This window comes from Enoplosus armatus, chromosome 16, assembly GCF_043641665.1.
Source record: "Enoplosus armatus isolate fEnoArm2 chromosome 16, fEnoArm2.hap1, whole genome shotgun sequence".
NCBI lineage: Eukaryota > Metazoa > Chordata > Actinopteri > Centrarchiformes > Enoplosidae > Enoplosus > Enoplosus armatus.
Window position 1 is genome coordinate 20369596 of NC_092195.1, and position 21873 is coordinate 20391468.

General features: G+C 42.4%; 2 gene segments (V, D, J or C); both read left to right on the plus strand.

Annotated features, from left to right (window-relative positions):
• Positions 1–1762: 1762 nt before the first annotated feature.
• On the plus strand, positions 1763–3418 carry LOC139299295 (Ig kappa-b4 chain C region-like). The segment is given in 3 exon segments: positions 1763–1819; positions 2071–2197; positions 2999–3418. Coding segments are annotated over 3 exon segments (513 nt in total).
• A 14531-nt stretch (positions 3419–17949) lies between these two features.
• Positions 17950–20933, plus strand: LOC139299296 (Ig kappa-b4 chain C region-like). The segment is given in 3 exon segments: positions 17950–17967; positions 19538–19664; positions 20463–20933. Coding segments are annotated over 3 exon segments (477 nt in total).
• Positions 20934–21873: the final 940 nt, after the last annotated feature.

A 21873-nucleotide genomic window follows, 5' to 3' on the forward strand; every position in this document is an offset into this window, starting at 1 on the left:
AAGGAGGCCATTTTTATAAAAGTAGATCAAAGTGTTTACATAAATCTAAAATACTGAAGAGTGTTTTGAGGACTAGAAACAAAGTGTAGAGTGTCGTCAGCGTAAGGTGATAACACATAGTTCTTATTTTAGACTTTACACAATTTCTTCTTCAGGTCTCCACTGTTACTGCTCTGTATAACAAAGTGAATTTGAGACAAAGTAAAATAACTGCTTCTGGTTGTTCTAATGGAGTTAATGCACATCTCTGCCCTCTAATGTTGTGTCAGAACCAGAGCAGATAACAGGTAGAGGCTACACAGAACTGTCAATCACCTGCTGTGCTGTGGAGACACCTTGATCCTGATGTTCAACTGAAGCTTTAAAGACTTTGATCTTCATATCACACTTATTTTGACAGCTTCATATTCATTGTTTGCCCTTCTGTTTGTTTGTGAATGCTTCATTTGAAACACTTGATCTGCTGTCAGTGATTGAATTTCCATCTGCTGAGGAAGATCATGTGATAGGATTGAAAGCGCCACAACAAGAAGATGGAAGGGACCAGAAGTACAAATTAGAAGTGAATAAGTGAAATGTGTAGTCTTTTAAATAAAGTGAATGAGATGTGCATGTGTGTGTGTGTGTGTGTGTGTGTGTGTGTGTGTGTGTGTGTCCTCAGTGAAGTGTATCAGTCTCTGCAGTAGCTTCCAGCTGCAGCAGTCAGTTCAGTTTCTGTTCAGTCTGACTGAGGGAGGTTTTTGTACGACGCTTTTTCACTGTGTGAACAACCACTGACTGTTGATGTTATGGAGACTCTGACAGTAGTAAACTGCTGCATCTTCAGTCTGGACTCCACTGATGGTCAGAGTGAAGTCAGAGTTTGATCCACTGCCTGTAAAACGACCTGGAATCCCTGATGCTCGAGTGCTAGCTAGATAAATGAGGAGTTTAGGAGCTTCTCCATCTCTCTGTTGGTACCAGGCTAAGTAGTGGTATGGGCTGCTAAAATAAACATTCTGACTGGTCCTACATCTGATGGAGACGGAGCCTCCCAGAGCAGAGCTCACTGCTCCAGGCTGAGTCACTGTGACCTGGCCTCTGGACTCTGAGGACACAGAGACAACAACATAAAGCAGCGTCGTGGTTTTGTGGGCTTCATTTCAGAGCGACGGATGTTCATAGAGGAGAGCGGTTTGATTCTCTGGACTTTACCTGTGAAGCAGCAGCAGAGGAGAGTCCAGATGAGGACGGAGGTCAAAGTCATGTTTTTGATGAGGAGGATTTCTGTGGCTTCTGTTGTCATGAAGGACAGCTGTCAGTCATCCACTGTTCAACTCTCAGTACTATAAACTCTCCCAGAGCACTGGAGCATGGAGCTGCTGATGCAAAGTGGCTCTCTATGGAAATGCTCTGACTGACTCCAACAGGGACTTGGATCACTCTGATGATGCTGTTAATCAATGGATCAATCACTTTATCACATTATTGATTAGAAATGATTTAATACACATTTTATATGATTCTGGCTTCATGCTCGTGGACAAAGTTAGTTTCAAAATGTTTTGTCTTGTTGTTATATAATATTAATATAGATTTGATTTTAAATGAATATATATGTAATAAAAACATACATTCTGTAAATCTGGGGCTCTGTGTTATTGTCACTTTTCATTTTATCTGACAGAATTTGAGCAACAGAATCTAATTTTGGTGAGTTTGTTTGTGTCAGAGTCAGAGAGCCGTGTCTCTCTACAGTCAGAGGTTTTTGTACGGCGGCTCAATGACTTTGTATCACTGTGGAGGACTTTTGGTGGAGGAACCAGACTGGATGTTGGAAGTAAGTCAAACCTTTAAAAACCTCTTTTACTTCAGTAGCTGTTGTTCTTCCTTCATGTTCAGCATGCCAGAAAACTAGTTGACTTTCGATATTAATGTATAATTTTTACAGAAATATTTTGCACTGAGAGACAAAGTTCACTTCAACAATATAAATTCAAAAACTCATTGTAATAATAATCAAATATGAACCCGGAGGATAAATCATTGCTTCCATCTTTAATGGTAAAGTTGCATCTTGAGGGCTTGTAGGTTCAGTTCAGTCTGTCAGAGTCAGAGAGCCGTGTCTCTCTACAGTCAGAGGTTTTTGTACGGCGGCTCAATGACTTTGTATCACTGTGGTACACGTTCGGTGGAGGAACCAGACTGGATGTTGGAAGTAAGTTTCTGCACAAATACTCAATAAAATATTGTAAAGTAATGTTTTAAATCCACTTTTTGGATGTTGGAGGCAGATAAATATATCTTGTTTGAACACTTTTAGTCTTCATGTCTTTATTTCTCCTCCTTTATCATGGAGGCTGACTCAGAGCAGCTTTACTAAACTGTCTTTACACATTCCTGTCACACTGAAGTTTAAACAGCTTCAAGTGGAGAAAAGATCAAACTTTAATCACCAGGATTAGTGTTAAATTTTACACCACAATGATAACTGTTGTTATGATGGATTCAAACGTGCTCAAGTAAAACTGAACAGAGTGAAGATAAAGACGGGTATTTGAACATGTGTAAAATCTCTGATTTCTTTATTGAGTCATATATTGTCTCAAATCCTGTTTGAAAATCTTTTCAACTGTTTGCTGATGATGATTTAAATGTACACGAAGAACATTTGATTTTCGTCATTTCATTTTCTGTATTTATTCAAGTTTCCACTCAATACTTTAAAGTCATGTATAGTTGAGATCTTTTGCCAAACGTGCTCCTTTTATTTCCAGTGTAGTTTGATATATTTCAGGTCGTCCTGTATGATGATTCTCTCTGTGCTGAGATGCATGAGAGGCTTCTTAAAGGGAAGTGAAACAATGTGTGAGTGAGTGACTGGTGGAGCAGAAAAACCATCTGACAGAAACTCCTTAAAGGAGAAAATCAGCTCTCACACAGTGAAGGTGTCCAAGTGTCTGGTGGTTGATTGACAGCTGTGTGGTCCCCGTCCTCTAAGCTGATTGGTGTCTCCTAGGTGATGCCCGTCCCACCCTGACGGTGCTGCCCCCCTCAATTGAGGAGCTGGATCAGGGGAAGGCCACGCTCATGTGCCTGGCCAACAAGGGCTTCCCCTCAGACTGGAGTCTGGCCTGGAAGGTGGACGGCAGCAGCAGCAGCAGCAGCTGGGAGGAGAGCAGGAGCCCCGGGGTGCTGGAGAAGGACGGCCACTACAGCTGGAGCAGCACCCTGAGGCTAACTGCAGACCAGTGGGGGAAGGTGGGCTCTGTGACCTGCGAGGCCACCCAGGGCTCCCAGGCTCCGCTCTCAGAGACACTGAGGAGAGACCAGTGTTCCCAGTCCTGACCCGACTCACTGGGACTCTGCTGCTGGTTTCACTCTGCTACTGCTCTCAGTCTGCACTCTGTGACACTGTCTCTCTCTCTTTCTCTTTCTCTCTCTCTGACTTAATAAAATTTTCAATAGTGATATTTTCTATTCCTCATATTAACATTTCAGACAATAAAGATGTTTTTCTTTAAATCAAAAATGTTTCCAAGGAAGTTATTATTTAATCTAATGTCTCATTGTATTTAACATCTAAAAGTATTAAACAAATGATAATGAAGGACATCTTCTATTTGTTGTAGCTCATTTTATAAGAACAATTCTGAGGTTTTTTGACTACATAAAACATGATAATGTCTTCAGTTTGCAGAGGTATAACACAGCAGACAGGATTCCTGTGGGCATGAAGGTCATGTTGAAATGACCTTTAAAGAAATCTACAATAGTCTGACGTGAGTTTGAATTTGTGGAATAAAAAAGACACTCACCATGCGTGAAAAAGGTTCCGATTTCATGACTTTATAAATTCATCATTCTTGTATGTTTTTCAGTTCAATTTCAGGGATTTACTTCAACACTGATTGTTGAATTTATTGGAGAAACAAAGTATTGCCATCTAAACCTGTCTGGTGAGAGAGTTGACATCAGTTGACTACAACTCAGAGAAGGCGATACATTTGAGACAAAAACAAGGTGGTCGATAAGAATAAAATTGATTTCATTAAATGTAGTATAGACATGTTGACGATTCAGTTCCTCTCCAGCTGAGGGAGGTTTTCGTGTGACGTTGTATGACTGTGTGAACGGCCAGCTGTCACACTGCTGACAGTAATAAACTCATGTATGTAGGTCACTTATGTCTCCTCTTGAATATTTGACAAATCAGACAAGATCATGGGATCATACTGAGATATAAACACATGGTGAGAACTTTCGTTGAACTTTTTTTGTTTTTTTGATACATGTTCAATTATCATTAAAGCAACAATTGTGAAATGTTCAATCTGTTTGATTAAGTTGTGTTTACAATGTGTGTGTGTGTGTGTGTGTGTGTGTGTCCTCAGTGAAGTGTATCAGTCTCTGCAGTAGCTTCCAGCTGCAGCAGTCAGTTCAGTTTCTGTTCAGTCTGACTGAGGGAGGTTTTTGTACGACGCTTTTTCACTGTGTGAACAACCACTGACTGTTGATATAGTGATAACTCTGACAGTAGTAAACTGCTGCATCTTCAGTCTGGACTCCACTGATGGTCAGAGTGAAGTCAACTCCATTCCCTGCTCCACTTCCACTGAATCTGGAGGAGATTCCAGAAAATCTGTCTGATGTTCTGTAGATCAGAAGTTTAGGAGCCTCTCCAGGTTTCTGATGGTACCAGGCCAGGTAATATTGTGGACCAGAGTACTGAGCTACTTTTTGATTCGCCTTACAATCAATAGAGACAGTTTGACCCAGCTGCAGTGATTTGGCTGCTGGCTGAGTCAAGACAACATTTTGTCCAACAGACCCTGAGGAGAGAGAAGAAACACTGGACATGAGTTGGTGAGGTGAAACTCAGCTACACTCCACGATTTGCACATCACAGAAAAATGATTTTCCTCACCCTGAGTGAAGCAGAGGAGAGTCCAGATGAGGACGGAGGTCAAAGTCATGTTTTTGATGAGGAGGATTTCTGTGGCTTCTGTTGTCATGAAGGACAGCTGTCAGTCATCCAGTGTTCAACTCTCAGGACTATAAACTCTCCCAGAGCACTGGAGCATGGAGCTGCTGATGCAAAGTGGCTCTCTATGGAAATGCTCTGACTGACTCCAACAGGGACTTGGATCACTCTGATCATGCTGTTAATCAATGGATCAATCAAAGCAAATCAACAAAGCAAACACACCATCAAGGTCTTTTCGGGGGTGTTTTCAATGTAAACCTCACAGTTTTAATATCAGGTCATACATTGTACTGAAAAACAATTTTGTAGCTTGCCGATAAAAAAAATGACGTCTTTAACTTTTTATCTTCACTACTGAAACCTGTCTGTTTCCATGGTTCAGCAGCGATGTCTACCTGTTGCCATGGTTACTGAGCTCAGACAGGGAAGTGAAACGTTTAAGACCAGTTTCATCTGATCTAAGGAGGACCAACAGAACTAGAAGCCTCCTCTGCTGCAACCAACAGGATGGAGTTTAGTTTCCCTCATATAAACTTTATTAGTCTCTCTCTCTGCAGTTGGTCGAGTCACTACCAAAAGTCTGGTAGTAAACTCATCCAGTGATTTGAGGACAGTTTTTTGTCTTTCAAGTTTGGTAATATGGTCTTTTATGACAATAATTAATGATATTAATATTAGTGTCATGGATTCCTTTGAACTTTGAAGCTAACATGGCCAAGAAGTCCCACAAATGCTCGGAGGAATGGGAGTTTCAACACCTCCAATTCAATGACAACTGGGCGACTCCATCTGCTGAGGAAGATCATGTGATATGACTGAAAGCTCCACAAAGTTAGTGGACGACTGATGTGGAGAGATAAATGGCGATGTAGTATTCAATTTCAATTCAATTCAATTTTATTTATATAGCGCCAAATCACACCAAAAGTACTCTCATGACACTTTACAAATAGAGCAGGTCTAGACCGACTCTTTATAATGTTACTACAGAGACCCAACAGGTCCCACCATGAGACAGCACTTTGGCGACAGTGGCAAGGAAAAACTTCCTTTTAAGAGGCAGAAACCTCGAGCAGAACCAAACTCTAGCTGGGGGGGTCATCTGCTTTGACCGGTTGGGTTTGAGAGAGAGAGAGAGAGAGAGAGGGGGAGAGACAGATAGACAGACAGACAGACAGACAGACAGACAGAGATGTATGGCAGCACTAGCAGTAGAAATAGCAGCTATAATTATAATAATACTGGAAATATGACTGATACTAATAGTTACAGCTGTAATACTAGCTGAGATTAATAATAGCAGCTTCAATAGTAACAGAACTACGACTAAACATAATAACTGTAGTGATGAGAGTCAGGCAGGCCCATGGCAGCAGCAGCCAGGCGTACCAGGACCACGATCCACAGCAACCTGCGAGACGACAAAGCACAAAGAAACTCCGGGGAAGAAATAAAGTTAGTAACATGCATTGGACTGTGATGAATGTGCAAAGATGAAGAGGGAGAGGAGGAAAGCTCAGTGCATCATGGGAAGTCCCCCAGCAGTGTAGGCCTATAGCAGCATAACTAGAGGCTGGTCCAGGCAGGCCTGAGCCAGCCCTTAACTATAAGCCTTATCAAAAAACAAGGTTTTAAGCCAACTCTTAAAAGTAGAGAGTGTGTCTGCCTCCTGGACCCAAACTGGGAGCCGATTCCACAGGAGAGGAGCTTGATAGCTGAAGGCTCTGGCTCCTGTTCGGCTTTTGGAGACTCTAGGAACCACAAGCAGCCCTGCATTCTGGAAGCGGAGTGCTCTAGTGGGGTAATAGGGTACTGTGAGCTCTTTAAGATATGATGGTGCCTGACCAGTAAGAGCTTTGTAGGTGAGGAGAAGGATTTTAAACTCTATTCTAGATTTTACAGGGAGCCAGTGCAGAGAAGCTAATACAGGAGAAATATGATCTCTTTTCCTGGTTCCTGTCAGTACACGTGCTGCAGCATTCTGGATCAGCTGGAGAGTCCTCAGGGACTTATTGGGACAGCCTGATAATAAGGAATTGCAATAATCAAGCCTAGACGTGACAAATGCATGGACTAATTTTTCTTCATCTGTTTGAGACAGGATCTTCCTGATGTTTCAATGTTACGGAGGTGAAAGAAGCCAGTCCTTGAAGTTTGTTTTACGTGGGAGTTGAAGGACATGTCCTGATCAAAGACAACTCCGAGATTCCTCACGGTGGCGCTGGAGGCCAGGGCAATGCCATCTAGGGTAACAATATCCTTAGATACAGTGTTTCTGAGGTGTTCAGGGCCAAGAACAATAACTTCTGTCTTGTCCGAGTTCAACATCAGATAATTACAGGTCATCCAGGTCTTTATGTCCTTAAGGCATGCTTGGAGCTTGGCTAACTGATGAGGTTCTTCTGGCCTGATCGATAAATATCATCCGCATAGCAATGAAAATGTATGGAGTGTTTTCTAATAATATCCCCTAAAGGAAGCATATATAAGGTGAATAGTCTTGGTCCAAGCACAGAACCTTGTGGAACTCCGTGACTGACTTTGGCGTACATGGAGGATTCATCGTTAACATGTACAAACTGAGATCGATCTGATAAATACGACTTAAACCAGCTTAGTGCGGTTCCTTTGATGCCAATTAAATGTTCCAGTCTCTGTAATAGGATATGATGGTCAATGGTGTCGAATGCAGCACTAAGATCTAACAAAACAAGTATAGAGACAAGTCCTTTGTCTGATGCAGTTAGAAGGTCATCTGTAACTTTCACCAGTGCCGTCTCTGTGCTATGATGAGCTCTGAAACCTGACTGAAAGTCCTCAAGCAACTTATTGTCATGTAGAAAATCACACAGCTGGTTGGCGACTGCTTTCTCGAGAATCTTGGAGAGAAAGGGAAGGTTAGATATAGGTCTATAGTTGGCTAAAACCTCTGGATCAAGAGTGGGCTTTTTAAGAAGAGGTTTAATTACAGCTACTTTAAAGGACTGTGGTACGTAGCCTGTTAATAAAGACAGATTGATCATGTCTAGTAAAGAAGTGCTGACTAAAGGTAAAACCTCTTTGAGCAGCCAGGTTGGGATGGGGTCTGAGAGACAAGCTGATGGCTTAGATAAAGAGATGGTTTTAGTAATTTGGTGAAGGTCAATGGGAGAAAAGCAATCTAAATATACATCAGGTTTTACAGCTATTTCTGAGATTCCTGTGTTTGAAGGTAAGATACCACCTGAAGACAGGAGGTGATCAATTCTGTCTCTAATAGTTAGAATTTTATCATTAATTAGTAATACGAAGAAGGTCATGATGTCTTTTTTTAATGATTCCAATGAATATTGAGCTTTTTCGCTGCATAACATGAGTTTATATATTTAAAATAATATTTTGATTGTGAAGGTTTCGGATGCTGATCTATGTGAGAGGCACCAAGACAGAAACTGGAGAGTTATTACATTTTGACGGAGCGCTTCTGTTTGATTTCCTTTACGGCACTGGTTTCAGCGGCCCAGGAATCTCACAGACCACTTGCATGTGTTGCGACTGGAGTCGGTGAGGGAGACGCACACAAAGGAGAGACGAGAGTCAACCAGTCAAAGAAAAGTCATTTCACATGGCGTGCTCTGAAAAGAGAAAACAGACAGCCAAAACGGAGTTCACAAAAAAGGAAAAGCCAAACTCAAGCTACACTTTTTCTGTCACTTCTGTGAAATTAAGCACTTTATTTTATGCTTGAGGAAATCTTCTCGAACTGGACCTCTTTGAATTGTATTTGAATACTCCTGCTACATACTATATTAATATATGTTCTTATATATACTGTTATTGTATAGTTCTGGGGGGGGGGCACCACAAAGCCAGCAGCAGCCCTGGATCTGTGTCTGTCCCTTTGTAAGGGCTGTATGCGTTCCCTGTGCTGTTTGTCTCCTTTGCCTCCTCTGTCCTCTCTGGCTCTGCCCAGGTGTGCTACATCATGATCTTCAGTCTTCAGTGAGGAGCACCTGGCCTGGAAAGGACTGCTGGTCTTGCTGCCTCTCAGCCTGGGATTGTTGTGTGGCTTTTGGTTTTCCTGATTTCTGTGATTCAATATGAAGCTGAGGTCAAAGATCACGACCAAGACTTTTCACATTTACTATCCCAGGTTGGCTCCTTTCTATTCATTTGGGAAATGGAGTTATAATAAGATACGAGGAGATGGTGAGAAGCTGTGATGTAGAAAATCATTTGATTTCCAGTTATTTAACTTGTTTTGATTCGTTTTCATTGTCAAGCAACAATGGTGAAATGTTCAATCTGATGACTGTGTGTGTGTGTGTGTGTGTGTGTGTGTGTGTGTGTGTCCTCAGTGAAGTGTATCAGTCTCTGCAGTAGCTTCCAGCTGCAGCAGTCAGTTCAGTTTCTGTTCAGTCTGACTGAGGGAGGTTTTTGTACGACGCTTTTTCACTGTGTGAACAGCCACTGACTGTTGATGTTATGGAGACTCTGACAGTAGTAAACTGCTGCATCTTCGGTCTGGACTCCACTGATGGTCAGAGTGAAGTCAGAGTTTGATCCACTGCCTGTAAAACGACCTGGAATCCCTGATGCTCGAGTGCTAGCAAAGTAAATGAGGAGTTTAGGAGCTTCTCCATCTCTCTGTTGGTACCAGGCTAAGTAGTTATTATTATAAACATTCTGACTGGTCCTACATGTGATGGAGACGGAGCCTCCCAGAGCAGAGCTCACTGCTCCAGGCTGAGTCACTGTGACCTGGCCTCTGGACTCTGAGGACACAGAGACAACAACATAAAGCAGCGTCGTGGTTTCGTGGGCTTCATTTCAGAGGGACGGATGTTCATAGAGGAGAGCGGTTTGATTCTCTGGACTTTACCTGTGAAGCAGCAGCAGAGGAGAGTCCAGATGAGGACGGAGGTCAAAGTCATGTTTTTGATGAGGAGGATTTCTGTGGCTTCTGTTGTCATGAAGGACAGCTGTCAGTCATCCAGTGTTCAACTCTCAGGACTATAAACTCTCCCAGAGCACTGGAGCATGGAGCTGCTGATGCAAAGTGGCTCTCTATGGAAATGCTCTGACTGACTATCAGGTTGCTGTAACAAAGTTGTGTGTCAGACACTTCTTGTGCCACAGTGGAACAAATCGGGATGAAACGTAACCCTAACCCATCTACAATTCAAAGACAACTGGGTGACTCCATCTGCTGAAGAAGATCAAGTGGTGTGATTGAAAGCTCCACACCAGCCAGTGGATGGACATTGAGGGAAGATTGCTTTTCTTTTTCAGAGGTCAAGAATGAACTTTCAGGGGCGCCCGAGTAGTTCACCTAGTCGAGCGCGTACTGTTAAGGCTGAGTCCTTAACGCCCTTTGCTGCATCATCCTCCCACCTCTCCTGTCTATCTACAGCTTTCATTGTCTAATAACAAGAAATGCCCCCCAAAAAATTTAAATGTCAATCAGATGAACTGTATGTGTTTTATAGATGAAGGGTGCCGTTGGTAGAAACTCTCATGTTGAAACAGTTTTAGTAGTGTTCATGAAGTTTATTGAATATGAGTAAACTGCAAAGTATTTGAATTATGAAGTAGGATATCATCAGCATATTATAACATGGTAATATCAGTATCAGCAGTGTGATCTCAAAATATAACACAACTTGTGTGTTTTACTATGAACACAAGCTCATTAAAAACATGTGATGTGTTTATGTTTGTTGAAAACTAAACTTCAATATCAATGAAATGAATTTCAAATTACACTTAAAATACTTGAAGAATTATCTGTAAAAGTCATAAATATTCTAATATTCAAACTAGTGTTAATGTGTTGGACTTCATTGTCAGTCAAACTTCTAAAGTGTCTCTATTTCTGTGCAGCTGCTGATTCAGATCAGTTCCTCTCCAGCTGAGGGAGGTTTTTGTACGACGTTGTATCACTGTGTGAACGGCCAGCTGTTACACTGCTGACAATAATAATCTCCTGTATCTTCAGTCTGGACTCCTCTGATGGTCAGAGTGAAGTCAGTCCCAGATCCACTTCCACTAAAACGGTCTGAAACTCCAGACTGACGGTTTGTAGAATAATAAATCAAGAGTTTAGGAGCTTCACCGGGTCTCTGAAGGTACCAGTTGAGGCACGTACCAACACTTGAACTGGCTTTACATCTGAGAGAGACAGTTTGTCCTGGAACAACAGACTGAGATCCAGGAGACTGAGTCAGGATCTTTTGACCTGATGAACCTGGAAAACATGAACAAGAGGAGAAGGGTTATTGAGGCAAATCCAGTTTGGAGAAAGATGATCAACATCCAAACAGAAGAGTCTAATTTCTTTAACACGGAGAATAGATGGAAGAAGGTCAATGCTGCTTGTTTCAGTGTTTCTCCGTCACAGCAGAACATCATTGTGGTGAACCTGGTGTTCACAAGAGAGTCTCACCCTGAACAAGGAGCCCCAGGGCGGCCAGCAGTAGAAGCAGTGACATCATCATTGTGCTGCCGGCGTGTCAGTGGCTCTGAAAGGCCTGGACAGCCGCTGATCAACACTGTCCTCTTAACGTCTGGGAGCAGAGAGGCAGGACACACATGCAAACACACAGAGTCAGTGAAGTGTAGCTGTCCTCAACACGTCATGGTGTTTCCACCTCACTGCTTTAACCGTTTAATGTTTCACTCCACGATGGCTTTGAGCCGTGATGGAGAACTTCAATTGGTTTTCATCAGTCATTTAGGGTGGTGCTGATTCTATTAAATTATTAAAACTTAATAAGATTGATACTTTTCATTACCTTACCAACATGCTAAAAAAATGTCTGTACACAATGATCTGTACACTTGGTTTAATTATGTCCAAACTTTCTTCAGAGTTATCACAGAAGGAGAAAACACTTAACTGAACATGTACACATTCCAGTAATTAGCCCGACCCGAACCAGAATCTCTCTTTTGTGTAGCTTCCCATGTTCAGTTCTTTAAAATCTAAAGGGAAGAAACAGGATCTGAATATTCACAGAAGTGACTTCCAACAGGATAATGAAAATCATTTTGCTTTACTGAACTTTCATGTTGATTAATTCTCCCTTTCAGGGGATGGGTGGCCTTTGTCTCAAGAACCTTTAAAACAATAAACAACACTCTTGGTCTTACATGTGATGATGTGTCTTACCTGTTGGGAATGTAAGAAATAAAGGGTGTTTTTGTGTTGTGGCACTGTGCATCACTGCCATTCTTGTAATTTGCATGAATTGTTTAAATGCTTGTGTGTTTTATTTCTCTTGGTCAGAGGATTTACTTGAGTTAAGTATTTTCATGTTCTGAAATGTGGATTAAACTTTGCTGTACATATGAAAGATGTCATATGCACAAAAGTTGTTTTAATAAAGTGCGACTGAGATGGGAATCTGAGATGTTGGTGCTTTTATTGATGGAAGAAACCAGAAGTTAAATTTAGACGTGAATAAGTGGTGGAGATACAGGATGTCATGTCTACTGGAGCTTTGTAAATACATTTGTACTGATGTGTAGAAGTGACTCATAATTACAGATATGAAAGGTGAACTGTGTAGTCTCTCAAATAAAATGAAATGTGCATGTGTGTGTGTGTGTGTGTGTGTGTGTGTGTCCTCAGTGAAGTGTATCAGTCTCTGCAGTAGCTTCCAGCTGCAGCAGTCAGTTCAGTTTCTGTTCAGTCTGACTGAGGGAGGTTTTTGTACGACGCTTTTTCACTGTGTGAACACATTCTGACTGTTGATATAGTGATAACTCTGACAGTAGTAAACTGCTGCATCTTCAGTCTGGACTCCACTGATGGTCAGAGTGAAGTCAGAGTTTGATCCACTGCCTGTAAAACGACCTGGAATCCCTGATGCTCGAGTGCTAGCTCGATAAATGAGGAGTTTAGGAGCTCCTCCATCTCTCTGTTGGTACCAAGCTAAACGGTCAGAGCCATAAACATTCTGACTGGTCCTACATCTGATGGAGACGGAGCCTCCCAGAGCAGAGCTCACTGCTCCAGGCTGAGTCACTGTGACCTGGCCTCTGGACTCTGAGGACACAGAGACAACAACATAAAGCAGCGTCGTGGTTTTGTGGGCTTCATTTCAGAGGGACGGATGTTCATAGAGGAGAGCGGTTTGATTCTCTGGACTTTACCTGTGAAGCAGCAGCAGAGGAGAGTCCAGATGAGGACGGAGGTCAAAGTCATGTTTTTGATGAGGAGGATTTCTGTGGCTTCTGTTGTCATGAAGGACAGCTGTCAGTCATCCAGTGTTCAACTCTCAGGACTATAAACTCTCCCAGAGCACTGGAGCATGGAGCTGCTGATGCAAAGTGGCTCTCTATGGAAATGCTCTGACTGACTCCAACAGGGACTTGGATCACTCTGATGATGCTGTTAATCAATGGATCAATCAAAGCAAATCAACAAAGCAAACACACCATCAAGGTCTTTTCGGGGGTGTTTTCAATGTAAACCTCACAGTTTTAATATCAGGTCATACATTTTACTGAAAAACTATTTTTGTAGTTTGACGTCTTTAACTTTTTATCTTCACTACTGAAACCTGTCTGTTTCCATGGTTCAGCAGCGATGTCTACCTGTTGCCATGGTTACTGAGCTCAGACAGGGAAGTGAAACGTTTAAGACCAGTTTCATCTGATCTAAGGAGGACCAACAGAACTAGAAGCCTCCTCTGCTGCAACCAACAGGATGGAGTTTAGTTTCCCTCATATGAACTTTATTAGTCTCTCTCTCTGCACTTGGTCGAGTCACCACCAAAAGTCTGGTAGTAAACTCATCCAGTGATTTGAGGACAGTTTTTTGTCTTTCAAGTTTGGTAATATGGTCTTTTATGACAATAATTAGTGATATTAATATTAGTGTCATGGATTCCTTTGAACTTTGAAGCTAACATGGCCAAGAAGTCCCACAAATGCTCGGAGGAATGGGAGTTTCAGCACCTCCAATTCAATGACAACTGGGCGACTCCATCTGCTGAGGAAGATCATGTGATATGACTGAAAGCTCCACAAAGTTAGTGGACGACTGATGTGGAGAGATAAATGGCGATATAGTATTCAATTTCAATTCCATTCAATTTTATTTATATAACGCCAAATCACACCAAAAGTCATCTCATGACACTTTACAAATAGAGCAGGTCTAGACCGACTCTTTATAATGTTACTACAGAGACCCAACAGGTCCCACCATGAGACAGCACTTTGGCGACAGTGGCAAGGAAAAACTTCCTTTTAAGAGGCAGAAACCTCGAGCAGAACCAGACTCTAGCTGGGGGGGTCATCTGCTTTGACCGGTTGGGTTTGAGAGAGAGAGAGAGAGAGAGAGGGGGAGAGACAGATAGACAGACAGACAGACAGACAGACAGACAGGCAGAGATGTATGGCAGCACTAGCCGTAGAAATAGCAGCTATAATTATAATAATACTGGAAATATGACTGATACTAATAGTTACAGCTGTAATACTAGCTGACATTAATAATAGCAGCTTTAATAGTAACAGAACTACGACTAAACATAATAACTGTAGTGATGAGAGTCAGGCAGGCCCATGGCGGCAGCACCCAGGCGTACCAGGACCACGATCCACAGCAACCTGCCAGACGACAAAGCACAAAGAAACTCCGGGGAAGAAATAAAGTTAGTAACATGCATTGGACTGTGATGAATGTGCAAAGATGAAGAGGGAGAGGAGGAAAGCTCAGTGCATCATGGGAAGTCCCCCAGCAGTGTAGGCCTATAGCAGCATAACTGGGCAGCATAACCTTAAGCAGCATAACCTAGACCGACTCTTTATAATGTTACTACAGAGACCCAACAGGTCCCACCATGAGACAGCACTTTGGCGACAGTGGCAAGGAAAAACTTCCTTTTAAGAGGCAGAAACCTCGAGCAGAACCAGACTCTAGCTGGGGGGGTCATCTGCTTTGACCGGTTGGGTTTGAGAGAGAGAGAGAGAGAGAGAGGGGGAGAGACAGATAGACAGACAGACAGACAGACAGGCAGAGATGTATGGCAGCACTAGCCGTAGAAATAGCAGCTATAATTATAATAATACTGGAAATATGACTGATACTAATAGTTACAGCTGTAATACTAGCTGACATTAATAATAGCAGCTTTAATAGTAACAGAACTACGACTAAACATAATAACTGTAGTGATGAGAGTCAGGCAGGCCCATGGCGGCAGCACCCAGGCGTACCAGGACCACGATCCACAGCAACCTGCCAGACGACAAAGCACAAAGAAACTCCGGGGAAGAAATAAAGTTAGTAACATGCATTGGACTGTGATGAATGTGCAAAGATGAAGAGGGAGAGGAGGAAAGCTCAGTGCATCATGGGAAGTCCCCCAGCAGTGTAGGCCTATAGCAGCATAACTGGGCAGCATAACCTTAACTATAAGCCTTATCAAAAAGCAAAGTTTTAAGTCAACTCTTAAAAGTAGAGAGTGTGTCTGCCTCCCGGACCCAAACTGGGAGCCGATTCCACAGGAGAGGATCTTGATAGCTGAAGGCTCTGGCTCCTGTTCTGCTTTTGGAGACTCTAGGAACCACAAGCAACCCTGCATTCTGGAAGCGGAGTGCTCTAGTGGGGTAATAGGGTACTATGAGCTCTTTAAGATATGATGGTGCCTGACCAGTAAGAGCTTTGTAAGTCAGGAGAAGGCTTTTAAATCTATTCTACATTTTACAGGGAGCCAGTGCAGCGAAGCTAATACAGGAGAAATATGATCTCTTTTCCTGGTTCCTGTCAGTACACGTGCTGCAGCATTCTGGATCAGCTGGAGAGTCCTCAGGGACTTATTGGGACAGCCTGATAATAAGGAATTGCAATAATCAAGCCTAGACGTGACAAATGCATGGACTCATTTTTCTTCATCTGTTTGAGACAGGATCTTCCGGATTTTTGCAATGTTACGGAGGTGAAAGAAGGCAGTCCTTGAAGTTTGTTTTACGTGGGAGTTAAAGGACATGTCCTGATCTAAGACAACTCCGAGATTCCTCACGGTGGCGCTGGAGGCCAGGGCAATGCCATCTAGGGTAACAATATCCTTAGATACTGTGTTTCTGAGGTGTTCAGGGCCAAGAACAATAACTTCTGTCTTGTCCGAGTTCAACATCAGATAATTACAGGTCATCCAGGTCTTTATGTCCTTAAGGCATGCTTGGAGCTTGGCTAACTGATGAGGTTCTTCTGGCTTGATCGATAAATATAGCTGGGTATCATCCGCATAGCAATGAAAATGTATGGAGTGTTTTCTAATGATATCTCCTAAAGGAAGCATATATAAGGTGAATAGTATTGGTCCAAGCACAGAACCTTGTGGAACTCCGTGACTGACTTTGGCGTACATGGAGGATTCATCGTTAACATGTACAAACTGAGATCGATCTGATAAATACGACTTAAACCAGCTTAGTGCGGTTCCTTTGATGCCAATTAAATGTTCCAGTCTCTGTAATAGGATATGATGGTCAATGGTGTCGAATGCAGCACTAAGATCTAACAAAACAAGTATAGAGACAAGTCCTTTGTCTGATGCAGTTAGAAGGTCATCTGTAACTTTCACCAGTGCTGTCTCTGTGCTATGATGAGCTCTGAAACCTGACTGAAAGTCCTCAAGCAACTTATTGTCATGTAGAAAATCACACAGCTGGTTGGCGACTGCTTTCTCAAGAATCTTGGAGAGAAAGGGAAGGTTAGATATAGGTCTATGGTTGACTAAAACCTCTGGATCAAGAGTGGTCTTTTTAAGAAGAGGTTTAATTACAGCTACTTTAAAGGACTGTGGTACGTAGCCTGTTAATAAAGACAGATTGATCATGTCTAGTAAAGAAGTGCTGACTAAAGGTAAAACCTCTTTGAGCAGCCAGGTTGGGATGGGGTCTAAGAGACAAGTTGATGGCTTAGATGAAGAGATGGTTTTAGTAATTTGGTGAAGGTCAATGGGAGAAAAGCAATCTAAATATACATCAGGTTTTACAGCTATTTCTGAGATTCCTGTGTTTGAAGGTAAGATACCACCTGAAGACAGGAGGTGATCAATTCTGTCTCTAATAGTGAGAATTTTATCATTAATTAGTAATACGAAGAAGGTCATGATGTCTTTTTTTAATGATTCCAATGAATATTGAGCTTTTTCGCTGCATAACATGAGTTTATATATTTAAAATAATATTTTGATTGTGAAGGTTTCGGATGCTGATCTATGTGAGAGGCACCAAGACAGAAACTGGAGAGTTATTACATTTTGACGGAGCGCTTCTGTTTGATTTCCTTTACGGCACTGGTTTCAGCGGCCCAGGAACCTCACAGACCAGTTGCATGTGTTGCGACTGGAGTCGGTGAGGGAGACGCACATAAAGGAGAGACGAGAGTCAACGAGTCAAAGAAAAGTCACTTCACATGGCGTGCTCTGAAAAGAGAAAACAGACAGCCAAAATGGAGTTCACAAAAAAGGAAAAGCCAAACTCAAGCTACACTTTTTCTGTCACTTCTCTGAAATTAAGCACTTTATTTTATGCTTGAGGAAATCTTCTCTAACTGGACCTCTTTGAATTGTATTTGAATACTCCTGCTACATACTATATTAATATATGTTCTTATATATACTGTTATTGTATAGTTCTGGGGGGGGGGGGCACCACAAAGCCAGCAGCAGCCCTGGATCTGTGTCTGTCCCTTTGTAAGGGCTGTATGCGTTCCCTGTGCTGTTTGTCTCCTTTGCCTCCTCTGTCCTCTCTGGCTCTGCCCAGGTGTGCTACATCATGATCTTCAGTCTTCAGTGAGGAGCACCTGGCCTGGAAAGGACTGCTGGTCTTGCTGCCTCTCAGCCTGGGATTGTTGTGTGGCTTTTGGTTTTCCTGATTTCTGGGATTCAATATGAAGCTGAGGTCAAAGATCACGACCAAGACTTTTCATATTTATTATCCCACGTTGGCTCCTTTCTATTCATTTGGGACATGGAGTTATAATGAGATACGAGGAGATGGTGAGAAGCTGTCATGTAGAAAATAATTTAGTTTCCAGTCATTTAACTTGTTTTGATTCATTTTTCATTGTAAAGCAACAATGGTGAAATGTTCAATCTGATGACTGTGTGTGTGTGTGTGTGTGTGTGTGTGTGTGTGTGTGTGTGTCCTCAGTGAAGTGTATCAGTCTCTGCAGTAGCTTCCAGCTGCAGCAGTCAGTTCAGTTTCTGTTCAGTCTGATTGAGGGAGGTTTTTGTACGACGCTTTTTCACTGTGTGAACACATCCTGACTGTTGATATAGTGATAACTCTGACAGTAGTAAACTGCTGCATCTTCAGTCTGGACTCCACTGATGGTCAGAGTGAAGTCAGAGTTTGATCCACTGCCTGTAAAACGACCTGGAATCCCTGATGCTCGAGTGCTAGCATAGTAAATGAGGAGTTTAGGAGCTTCTCCATCTCTCTGTTGGTACCAGGCTAAGTAGTGGTATCCGAAGTTATTATAAACATTCTGACTGGTCCTACATCTGATGGAGACGGAGCCTCCCAGAGCAGAGCTCACTGCTCCAGGCTGAGTCACTGTGACCTGGCCTCTGGACTCTGAGGACACAGAGACAACAACATAAAGTAGCGTCGTGGTTTCGTGGGCTTCATTTCAGAGGGACGGATGTTCATAGAGGAGAGCGGTTTGATTCTCTGGACTTTACCTGTGAAGCAGCAGCAGAGGAGAGTCCAGATGAGGACGGAGGTCAAAGTCATGTTTTTGATGAGGAGGATTTCTGTGGCTTCTGTTGTCATGAAGGACAGCTGTCAGTCATCCAGTGTTCAACTCTCAGGACTATAAACTCTCCCAGAGCACTGGAGCATGGAGCTGCTGATGCAAAGTGGCTCTCTATGGAAATGCTCTGACTGACTCCAACAGGGACTTGGATCACTCTGATGATGCTGTTAATCAATGGATCAATCACTTTATCACATTATTGATTTGAAATTATTTAATACACATTTTATATGATTCTGGCTTCATGCTCGAGGACAAATTTAGTTTCAAAATGTTTTGTCTTCTATAAATTTGTTGCTATATAATGTTAATATAGATTTGATTTTAAATGAATATATATGTAATAAAGACATACATTCTGTAAATCTGGGGCTCTGTGTTATTGTCACTTTTCATTTTATCTGACAGAATTTGAGCAACAGAATCTAATTTTGCTGAGTTTATTTGTGTCAGAGTCAGAGAGCCGTGTCTCTCTACAGTCAGAGGTTTTTGTACGGCGGCTCAATGACTTTGTATCACTGTGGTGGACTTTTGGTGGAGGAACCAGACTGGATGTTGGAAGTAAGTCAAACCTTTAAAAACCTCTTTTACTTCAGTAGCTGTTGTTCTTCCTTCATGTTCAGCATGCCAGAAAACTGGTTGACTTTCTATATTAATGTATAATTTTTACAGAAATATTTTGCACTGAGACAAAGTTCACTTCAACAATATAAATTCAAAACTCATTGTAGTAAATATAAAACATTAATCCGGAGGACCAATCATTACTTCCATCTTTAATGGTAAAGTTGCATCTTGAGGGCTTGTAGGTTCAGTTCAGTCTGTCAGAGTCAGAGAGCCGTGTCTCTCTACAGTCAGAGGTTTTTGTACGGCGGCTCAATGACTTTGTATCACTGTGGTACACGTTCGGTGGAGGAACCAGACTGGATGTTGGAAGTAAGTTTCTGCACAAATACTCAATAAAATATTGTAAAGTAATGTTTTAAATCCACTTTTTGGATGTTGGAGGCAGATAAATATATCTTGTTTAAACACTTTTAGTCTTCATGTCTTTATTTCTCCTCCTTTATCATGGAGGCTGACTCAGAGCAGCTTTACTAAACTGTCTTTACACATTCCTGTCACACTGAAGTTTAAACAGCTTCAAGTGGAGAAAAGATCAAACTTTAATCACCAGGATTAGTTTTACATTTTACACCACAATGATAACTGTTGTTATGATGAATTCAAACGTGCTCAAGTAAAACTGAACAGAGTGAAGATAAAGACGGGTATTTGAACATGTGTAAAATCTCTGATCTCTTTATTGTGTCATATATTGTCTCAAATCCTGTTTGGAAATCTTTTCAACTGTTTGCTGATGATGATTTAAATGTACATGGACATTTGATTGTCGTCAGTTCATTTTCTGTATTTATTCAAGTTTCCACTGAATACTTTAAAGTTATGTATAGTTGAGATCTTTTGCCAAACGTGCTCCTTTTATTTCCAGTGTAGTTTGATATATTTCAGGTCGTCCTGTATGATGATTCTCTCTGTGCTGAGATGCATGAGAGGCTTCTTAAAGGGAAGTGAAACAATGTGTGAGTGAGTGACTGGTGGAGCAGAAAAACCATCTGACAGAAACTCCTTAAAGGAGAAAATCAGCTCTCACACAGTGAAGGTGTCCAAGTGTCTGGTGGTTGATTGACAGCTGTGTGGTCCCCGTCCTCTAAGCTGATTGGTGTCTCCTAGGTGATGTCCGTCCCACCCTGACGGTGCTGCCCCCCTCCAGTGAGGAGGTTGAGAAGGGGAAGGCCACGCTCATGTGCCTGGCCAACAAGGGCTTCCCCTCAGACTGGAGTCTGGCCTGGAAGGTGGACGGCAGCAGCAGCAGCAGCAGCAGCTGGGAGGAGAGCAGGAGCCCCGGGGTGCTGGAGAAGGACGGCCACTACAGCTGGAGCAGCACCCTGAGGCTAACTGCAGACCAGTGGGGGAAGGTGGGCTCTGTGACCTGCGAGGCCACCCAGGGCTCCCAGGCTACGCTCTCAGAGACACTGAGGAGAGACCAGTGTTCCCAGTCCTGACCCGACTCACTGGGACTCTGCTGCTGGTTTTACTCTGCTACTGCTCTCAGTCTGCACTCTGTGACACTGTCTCTCTCTCTTTCTGTCTTCAAACAAACTTAACATTATGCAACTTCACATTTTCATCGTTGTAATAATGCTGCTGCTTTTAATGTTGTAAAACAATAAAGATCATTTTTCTTCAGATCAATTCGTCTTTTCATGGTTGACTTTATTCCAACAACAGGTGCCTTTTTCTATATTTTTAAAGGAGCAGGATTATAACTCAAGTCAGAGAGAGATTTTCTCTTTACTGGTGATGAGAATGTGTGAATGAAGAATGGAAGGAGGCCATTTTTATAAAAGTAGATCAAAGTGTTTACATAAATCTAAAATACTGAAGAGTGTTTTGAGGATTAGAAAGAAAATGTAGGGGGGGGCGCTGCTGAGCTTTAATGGAGTAGGACGTGAGTTTGGAAGCTCCCGCCGATTTCGATTAAAATTGTTATTCTTCTGCGCTTTTTTGTCACATTTTTAGTCCTGTCTTACTCCGCAGTACTTTTTGTTGGGAAGTTTTACTCTGGACTGCGTAAAATGGCTGGAAAGAACCCTAAAACTCGCAATACTATTCAGACACAACTGAGGCCTGGTCCACAAACCGCGACTACATCCTAGAGTGCGCCGTTGGTCCCTGCAGTGGTCGCCTCGACGCATGCTAACCCTGACATTGTTACCCTCAAGCTCGAGTTGCTGGTCTCGCTGAGGAAAGATATTGCTGACATCTTTAAAAAGGAACTCCAGGATACTCTCGGAGATGCTTTGTCTACTATCAAGCTCGACCTGCAAGCGGTGAGGACACAGCTAGCAAACGATAAAGCTGCTACCGATGCTACCATGTCCAAGCTAAAAGGTATGGTCGGGGAGATGGAACACGCACTCACCGAGTGCTCCGATGACATCGCCGAGATGAAAACTACTATCAAGTCCCTAACTGCTAACGTAACCAAGCTGGAAAATAAATGTGAAGACTTGGAGTCCAGGTCGAGACGTAACAACGTTAGGATAGTGGGAGTACCGGAGGGTCCTGACACCTGTACCAC